The sequence below is a fragment of the Chrysochloris asiatica genome, unplaced genomic scaffold (assembly GCF_000296735.1).
Source record: "Chrysochloris asiatica unplaced genomic scaffold, ChrAsi1.0 scaffold00013, whole genome shotgun sequence".
NCBI lineage: Eukaryota > Metazoa > Chordata > Mammalia > Afrosoricida > Chrysochloridae > Chrysochloris > Chrysochloris asiatica.
In genome coordinates, this window is record NW_006408531.1 from 19,914,906 (window position 1) to 19,924,399 (window position 9,494).

At 39.6% G+C, this 9,494-nt stretch overlaps 1 protein-coding gene across 1 annotated transcript in view; it reads left to right on the forward strand.

The window, feature by feature from the left end:
• Positions 1–9,494, forward strand: part of VNN3 (vanin 3) — a 23,173-nt gene that overhangs the window by 3,670 nt on the left and 10,009 nt on the right. The window contains exon 3 of the mRNA XM_006834655.1: positions 7,660–7,852. Within this exon, the coding sequence (XP_006834718.1) occupies positions 7,660–7,852 (193 nt within the window). The remainder of the gene's footprint in view (positions 1–7,659; positions 7,853–9,494) is intronic.

A 9,494-nucleotide genomic window follows, 5' to 3' on the forward strand; every position in this document is an offset into this window, starting at 1 on the left:
GCCTGGAGGAAGGTAGAATCTCCAGTGAGTAGTATCTAATCTGCCTAGGCGCAGCTGATGAAATGAAATGCAGATGGGTCTCTTGTGATGCAATAGTGAATAATTGTTATCAGGACTGATTGTGAAGGTTGGAAATGTAAAGGTAGACATTGTACAGCAAGAAAGGGAGCCAATAACTTTTCAGTCTGGGAGCGGAGGTCCCTGGGACCATCAATGGAGAAGAGCAGAGAGTAGGACCCTACCCAGAGAAGCAGTGATGCCCGAGATGGAGGCAGAGACAATGACGTGGAGCAATGGAGCATCTGGGGACTTTAGATCCAGAGAGGGAGAGTGTGTACTGAAGACTGAGGGGGGGTGGTGGATTTTGGGGGCAGGCTTGCAGGGTACCCTTTGGTTGGTTGATGATGCATGGAGGGGATTGTAACCATGGCAATGATATGATGTACGATAGAATAAATGTAAAACTAATGTTCTCCCATGTAAACTATCATATAATTCACAATAAAACACTTAAAAAAAAAGATTGATGTAAAAATATAGAAACAGATAGTGGTGACAGAACAGACTCAACAGCACGTAACAACAACACTAAGTATGTATGTACAAGACTGCTGAAATAGCTTATCTGTTATCATATGTATGTATGTATGTAGATACATATGTTGGTGTTAAGTGCCAACTCATGGCTGCCCTGTATAGGGGTTTCTGAGGCTGTAAAAATCCTTTCAGGAGCAGAGAGCTTCATCTTTCTCCTATGGAATAGCTGGTGGGCTCAAACCACTGACCTTGTAGTTTACAGTCCAATACTTAGCCTACAGAGTCACTATGCTCATGTATGTGTGTGTGTGTGTATATATATATATATATATTGTTGTTGTTGTTGTTAAGTGCCGTCAAGTCGGTTCCGACTTGAGTCGATTCCAACCCATAGAGATCCTGTTTAGGGTTTCCATGGAGTGGCTGGTGAGCTTGAATGGCTAACTTCTTTGCGGTTCAAACTGGCTTTGCAGTGCAGTGCATTAGCCCACAGAGTCACACCAGGAGTTTTATATATATATATATATATATATATATATATATATATATATTCACATCAATAAAATAAATTTTAACAGATTATGGTGAAGGTTTCACAACTTAACAAAGTTACTAAAAATATTGAACTATAAATGTTAAGGGAGCACAGTGGCCCCATACAATAAACACTGCTCTGCAAGCCACAAGGTCCGCAGTTTGAGCTTGCCATAACTCCATGGGAGAAAGTTGAGGCTTTCTGCTCCCTCGAAGATGTAAAGCCTCAGGAACCCTACACAACAGGGTCGCTATGAGTCGGAATTGACTTGATGGCATTTGACAAGAACAACATGCATTTTAGAACAACATGCATTTTAAACTTGTAATAACAATTATACCTTAATACCCATGCGTCATAATCAATTTTATGGCAAAAGAAAAGTTTAAAACTGTACCAATTAATTTCTAAGATTTTGTAATTAATAAAACTGAAAATTCCCCAAATAGAAATTAAAATGAAGCATTAAAATAAGGTTATTTTCCTTAAATGTTACTCAACCACATGCCAATAAACTTGATGGCGATAGAAAGGAAAAAAAAAAGTAATTCAGTTTGATAATTTACAATTTACCTGTTCTGAACTAAACCTATTTCACAAGATGGGGAAATTTCTTTAATACTCTTGACCATTTGAAATTGATTGGAAAGTTAAATCCAGTGTTACATCATAGGAGTTCTGCTATGTGAGACAAGCCTCACCTGGGTTTTCAACTTTGGAAAACTAATCTCTAAATGTTGCATGATCTATGTTTACAGGAACTATGTAACTATGACTCAATGTCTAATGCTTATGTGGTTTTTCCCGGAACAAGAGGACTCACTAGCTCCCGTATCTAAGAGAATTCTATTGAAACTATCTTCTATTTGCTTGGGCTAAAGAACTGAATTTCCTAGGGAAAAGGTGCCCAGAAGCCTGATAACTAGACAATCTTGCATAAATTACTTTTTGGAAAGATAGGGGACTGATGGAATGTCAATATTATTGAGTTCTACAGACATTGTTTGCTGCAAGCTTTCAGCTCTGTGTTACAAAATGAGAAATTGAGTATTTCACATAAGAGTAATATTGGTAAAGAAATTCACCATTTGTTCCCTAGTAATATTTATCCCTAAAAGGACTAGTAGAAGGCCATATGGTCAGCTTTGTGCATTTAAATACTACCATTTAGAATACTGGAGTCCCGGTGTGGTGCTGTGGATTAATGCACTGGACAGCAAAGTTGCTTTGAACTGCAAGGTTGGTGGTTCAAGCTCACCAGTTGCTCCTTGGAAATCCTATACAGAGTCGCTATGGGTTGGAACTGACTCCATAGCACTTAAAAGAACAAAAAAAGTTTAGAATATTGACATGTCCCATACTGTCCTTGAGGGGAGCTAATAGAAAATATTAAAGTAACTGAATTCTTTGATCCAGAAAATAAAGTACATGATAGATTTACTTAACATATTTTAAAATGTAAAATAAGTATAACCAGTACCAAACCCACAGCCATTGAGTCAATTCCAACTCATAGCCTCATCTTTCTTCTGAAAAGCAGAAGGTGGGTTTGAACTGCTGACCTTGCAATTACCAGCCCAGTGCTTATCCTATAGTGCCACCAGGACTCCTAAATAGAAATAAATTTAAGTATAATAAATAGAAGTGTTGTTGTTAAGTATGGCCAAATCAATGTCAATTCATAGGAACCCTGTATAGGGTTTCCCAGAAGGGGCTGGTGGGTTTGAACTGTTGACTTTGCAGATCAAACTGACCTTGTGGTCCAGTGCTTATTCTACAGTGCCACATCAGGATTAAAAAAATATAAGTGATCTAAAACAATGGAACACAAATTTGTCCTTTCTATTAGAATATTATTTCAACATCAGTTGCAGAAAAGCTAAGAGATCATAGAGAGAACTTGAATGGCTTGTAAAGTCAATAAAGCCATAAGTATCTTTGTTGATAATGCAAAAATTAGACAATGAATAAGGAAGACCAGAGAAGAATCAATGAGTACCATGGAGTGACAGAAGAATAACCTGTCTTGGAAGTACAGTTAGATGCTCCTCTCATACTTCCGACACATTATTAGGAGGCACCATTCCCTGGAACAGGACATCATGCGTGGTAAAGTGGAGCAGCAACAAAAAAGAGGAAAACCTCCAACGAGATGGATTGGCACAGTGGCAGTAGCAGATGGGCCAAACTTAACAATTGTAAGGAAGGAGAAGTGCTTCATTCTGCTCTGTATAAGGTCACTAAGCTTTGGAACTGTTTCAAGGGCACCTAACAGCATTACAGCATCCTGCACTGTCTTATCATTAGAAACTCCATTGTTGTCATTGTTAAGTGCCCTGGAGACAGTTCCAACTCATAGTGACCCTGTGTAGGGTTTCTGAGGAGTGACTGGTGAGTTAGAACCACCACACCAACCTTTCAGTTCAAACTGACCTTGCTGTCTTGTGCTGTTGCCAAACCAAAAGGAGAGCTCACCACTTGTCACTGTAGTCAATCACAAAGATGGTAAGAGATCCAATCCAAGCTTTAACAGAAAACCAGCAGTCTGAAGGATGAAAGAAAAGTTTCTCAAGACCATCCTGTCCATTATGAAGAGTAGGCACATTATATAGGATAAGTTACATTTGGATATATACTTAATCTATCTTAACATCAAGATAGCGTTCTTTGGGAAAAGAAAACAACACATCAACAAACTTCCTCAAACATTTGAACTTTAGAGTGTCAGCTGTTTTCAATTGTGTGGATCAGGACAAGCTATGGACAACATTGCAAAGTATGAGTGTTCCAGAATACTAATTGTGCTCATCAGAAATCTGTACATAGACAAAAAGGCAGTTGTTCAAACAGAACATGAGAACACTTAAAGGTTTAAAATTAAGAAAAGTGTGTGACAAGATTGTATTCTTTCACCATACTTATTCAACCTGTATGCTGAGCAAATAATCCAAGAAGCTGGGTTCTATGAAGAAAAATGTGGCATCAGGATTGGAGGAAGACTCATTAACAACCTGCGATATGCAGATGATACAACCTTGTTTGCTGAATGTAAAGAAGACTTAAAATATTTACTGATGAAGATCAAAAAGCACAGCCTTCAGTATGGATTGCATCTCACTGTCAAGAAAACAAAAATCTTCACCACTGGACCAATAAACAACATTCTTGCCAATGGAGAAAAGATTGAAGTTGTCAAGGACTTCATTCTTCTTGGATTAACTATCAACACTCACAGAAGCAGCAGTCAAGAAATAAAATTATGTATTGTATTAGGCAAATCTGCTGCACAAGACCTTTTTAAAGCATTGAAAAGCAAAGATGTCAGCTTGAAGATGAAAGCACTCCTGACCCAAGCCATGGTATTTTCAATAACCTCACATGCATGTGAAAGCTGGACAGTAAATAAGGAAAACCATAGAAGAATTGATGATTTTGAGTTACGGTGTTGGAAGAGAATATTGAAAGTGCCATGGGCTGCCAAAAGAATCAACAGATCTGTGTTGGAAGAAGTGCAACCAGAGTACTCCTCTGAGGCCAGGATGGCCAAACTTTGTCTTATAAGCTTCAGACATGTTGTCAGGAGGGACCAGTCACTGGAGAAGGTTATCATGCTTGGTAAGGTAGAGGGTCAGAGAAAAAGAGGAAGACCTCCAGCAAGATGGATTGGCAAAGTAGCAGCATCAATGGGTTTAAGCGTGGCAACAATAATGAGGTTGGCCCAGGATTGGGCAGTGTTTCATTCTGTTGTGCATATGGTCGCTATGAGTCGGTATTGACTCAATGACACCTAACAACAACAACAATTTATTTTGTACTGTTCTCCTTCTAGGACCATAAAGTCATCTTAGCTAATTAATAAACTTCCTCATTCGAGTCTTAAGGAGCTCTGGTAGTGTAGTGGTTACGAGTCGGGCTGCCAACGTCAAGGTCAGCAGTTCAAAACTACCAGCAGTTCCTCGGAAGAAAGATGAGGCATTCTGCTCCCGTAAAGATTTACAGCCTTGGAAACTCTGTGCAGGGTCACTATGAGTCGGAACCGACTTCACGGTACTTAACAACAACAACAACATTTGAGACTTGGTTATGAATTGAACTGCGAGCCTCAAGGTAGGCAGTTCAAAACTCCCAGTTGTTCCGTGGGAGAAAGATGAGGCTTTCTGCTCCCATAAAGATTTATAGCCTCTGAAACCCTACGTGGGGTCGCTGTGAGTCAGAACTGACTCCATGGCACACCACCACCACCATTTGAGACTTAATGACGAAACAGACTCTATTTTGTTTAGGTCAGTAGATCCATTCTATAAATACTTACCCTACAGTGCTTCACCAGACCTCGGATAAGACATACTATTTTCCTACTTCTCTGGTGCTCGGAACTATACTTGGTGCACTATGTATATTTCCTCATTCAGTTTATGTAGTAGGTATGACTACTTCCATTTTAAATATGAGAAAAAAAGGACGCTTGAGATTTCATAATTGGAAATGACCACAGCTGGAATTCTAAGAACTGATAATTAACATGAATAGACTTAACACTGGTGGTACAAATGATCAAGAGTTCAACTATCAACTGAAAGGTTGGCAGCTCAAATCCACCCAGAGGGGACTCTGAAAAAATGGCCTTCTTCTGAAAGATCATATCCCTCAACGCTGCCAGTCCTACTCTGTACACAAAGGGGTGGCATGACAAAATCGACAAGACAGTAACTAATAACAAAAGGCTTCAAACAAAACCATGTAGTTAAAGCTTGGTAATTCTGAGTGCCGTGAAGGCACAACTTAGAATGAAATTCCCTGTAACTAGTGAATTCATTTCTCTTATAGTGTGCGTTGGTTGCGGTCTTAGACTAGGTTCCTAGAGGAGTGATGTTGTTGGTTGTTAAGTGCTGTAGAGACTGTTTCAATTCTCAGTAATAGGGTTTCCAAGGCTATAAATCTTTGCAGGATCAAAAAGCCTCTTTTCCCTGAGGAGTGCCTGGTGGGCCTGAACTTGTGGTTTGAAGTCCAATGTTTATCTCAAAGACGCCCCTTGCTCTTTGAGAAGTATAGCCAACCTGGTAGTTTACAGTCCAGGGCTTATCCTACAGTGTCACACCAGGACTCTCTTTCAGTTCAAACCAACTTTGTAGTCCAGCACATTAACTCACAGCACTATACCAGGACTCCATATATGTGGATCAGCATTGACCTGCGAACCACAAGGGCAGCAGTTCAAACACACCAGCAGCTCCATGGAAACCTTATGAGTCTCAACTTACTCGATAACACTATATATATAAAACCCTATATAGGTTTTCAAGGAGCAGCTCATGAATTTGAACTGCTGACCTTATGGTTCAAACCAACCTTGTGGTCCAGTGCATTATCACACAGTAGTACCACACCACGACTTCTCTCTCTATATAAAATGACTTATATAATTACTTTGAGTAAATGGCTGACACCATTGTGAAGGTTTGAAAATCCTAAATCTATGAATCAGGATGCTCCTTAGAAATGAGGATAGTGAGACTTTTCCTCCTGACTCACATGGTTACAGGGACTGATGAATCCAAAATCCATAAGCCAGGTGGCAAGTTGCTGGCTCAGTACTGAAAACCAGTGATCAGATGATGATAATTTGGATGCAGGATTGAGCGAGACATGGACAGAGAGTGAGAGTTTTGCCAGAACATCCATGTAGACAGTCCCTGGATTGCAAATGAGTTCCATTCTTAAATTCGTCTTAAGTCAAATCTGTATATGTAGTGTCAGTTTGTCAAATGTTTGTGTTAGTATATGGTGTACCTTTCTATGCATTAAAAAATTTTTAAAGCACTAAAACATCTTTAACATAATAATGCCTAAATCCATTGCTGTAGAGTCAATTCCAACTCATAGTAACCCAATAAGACAGGGTAAGATTGCTCCCACAGGGTTTCCAAAGCTGTAAATCTTTATGGAAACAGACTACATCATCTTTCTCCCATAAGGCTACTGTTGAGTTCCAACTGTCAATCAGCAGTCCAGCATTTAACCCACACAGCTACCAAAGCATACAGTGATAATAATAATATTTTGATGCCTAGTGCAAAGTAGCACCCATTTGTTATTATAAACCATTGAAGGTACCTTGAATTTTAAATATATGGGGTTGGTTTGTAAATATGGTGGCCTGTATATTGGATGTAGGCCAGTCTTCACTGGGATCTCTACCTTGAGTTGTGAAATTTTGAATATACTACCATAATTCTTCTTTTGATTGGATATCAGGCTTCTCCTGGGTTGTAGTTCATCTGGGGCCATAGCACACTTGGGGCAGTACTGAAAATGAGTTTTTAAATGTTGTCTGTTTATTCTTAACATCCCCAGCGAGATGGATTGGCAAAGTAGCAGCATCAGTGGGCAACAAAGTAGCAAGCGTGGTAACAATTGTGAGGGTGGCCCAGGACTGGACAGTGTTTCATTCTGTTGCTCACAGGGTCACTATGAGTAGGTACTGATTTGATAGCACCTAACAACAACAAAGAAGGCTATAGGATTATAGATAAGAGGCAAATGAAGCATCACTTTGATAATCCGCAAAGCAGTATCTGTTGAATTAGGTTTGGTCATACTCCAGTACAAGAAAGGCTCAGCTGCATGGCCAAGGACAACTCTATCTACATTGTGGCAAATATCGGGGACAAGAAACCATGTAATGCCAGTGACCCTCAGTGCCCCGTGGATGGCCGTTACCAGTACAACACCAATGTGGTCTTTGATTCTGATGGTAAATTGGTGGCACGCTACCATAAGGTGAGAATTTGTGTGTAATCCTCATTGACTTCTTTTGTTGGTTTGTTCATGGTATGTATGTTTGTCAAAGGAGTCCTAGTGTGCACTGTAGGATAAGCACTCAACCTCAAGGTCGGTTTGAACCGGAAAGTCAGAGGTTCAAACTCACCAGCCCCTCCTTGGAAACCCTACACAGGATCACTATGAGTCAGAACTGACTTGACAGCACTTTACATGTTTGTTGAATGTTGGGAAGAAAACTGTCGAGAATGAAACTCTTTGTTTGGAAATTTTTTACTTCAGTCTCACACAAGGATTCTGAGTGTGAATTAGTCAGAAAATAGAACATAGCAGAATATTAGAATAGATGTGGTAATAGCTTCAAAAGATTTGAATATTCCTTGACAAAGAAAAGGAAATTCATTTAATTTTAGGATATGTTTTTTTGGCCAATTGGTTAATATTTAATACTGAGCTAAGATGCCATTTGGTTCAATCAGAACTTTTTTTATTGCAATGATACAAATTCCCAAATGAAACTGGCTTAGATAAGTAAATTGTTTTGTGCTTATGTAATTGAACCACTGCTTGAGGGGACTTCAAAATTTGTATGGAAAAATGGAATTAGAAGACAATGGAATCATTCCACACACTTTTTGAAGCCCCCTTTTCTATGTCATAAAAGGGTAGGTGCAGACTCTTTCAGATGTTCAAAAGATGCCATCTGATCCTACTGTCCCTTTAGCCCTCTGCTAGGAACGTTTTCTCAGGCACAGTCCTTTTAGAATACACAGGGTTGCAGTAACACAAAACTTACATCCTCAGAGCAACAAAATCCAGAGGAAGAGTGTGCTTTTCCCTCAGTGGAAACCCTACAAAAAAAGCTTCATCACCTCTTGACTGCAATTGGATTCCATGCCTTCCTTGAGCCAATCACCCCAGGACGAAGGATGGGCTACCCCATGGGTGGGAGTGAAAAAGTAAGGAATCCTTGGTGAGGGACTAGGGGAGGAGAGTAGCTAGGACCATTTCCAGAGCACACACATCAGGCCAAATAAAACCCAAAGAAAGCCATTGTTAAGTGTGGTATTGAAGCGATGATCAGGTTGAAAACATTATTACTGGCTTACTTATTAACAATAAGGACATAGCGGTTAAGTCCTTGGCTGCTAACTGAAAGGTCAGTGGTTCAAATACACTAGGTGCTAGCCAGAAGGAAGATGTGAAAGTCAGTTTCCCTAAAGATTATAGCTTGAAAACCCTACAAGGCAATTCTACTCTGTCCTATAGTCACTATGAGTGGGAATTGAGTTGAAGGCAATGACTTTTGCTTGCTTGCTTTTAAATTAACAAGATTAGCTATGATATTGTTTAAATTCATTTCAAGCCTACTTTATTTAAGGAGCTCTGGTGGCTTTGTGGGATAAGCATTGAGTGGCCAACCATAAGGATGGTGGTTCAAATCCACCAGCAGGTTAATGGGAGAAAGATGATGATATCTGCTACTGTCACGATTCAGTCTCAGGAACTCTGCATAGATATGGTCGCTGAGTCAGAATCAACTCAATGACAGTGGGCTTTTACTTTGTTTATAAAAGTCTAGGGGCATCATTCAGTCTGTACTATCATTCTAAGGGGTCAGAACATTCCTTGTTGTTGTTGT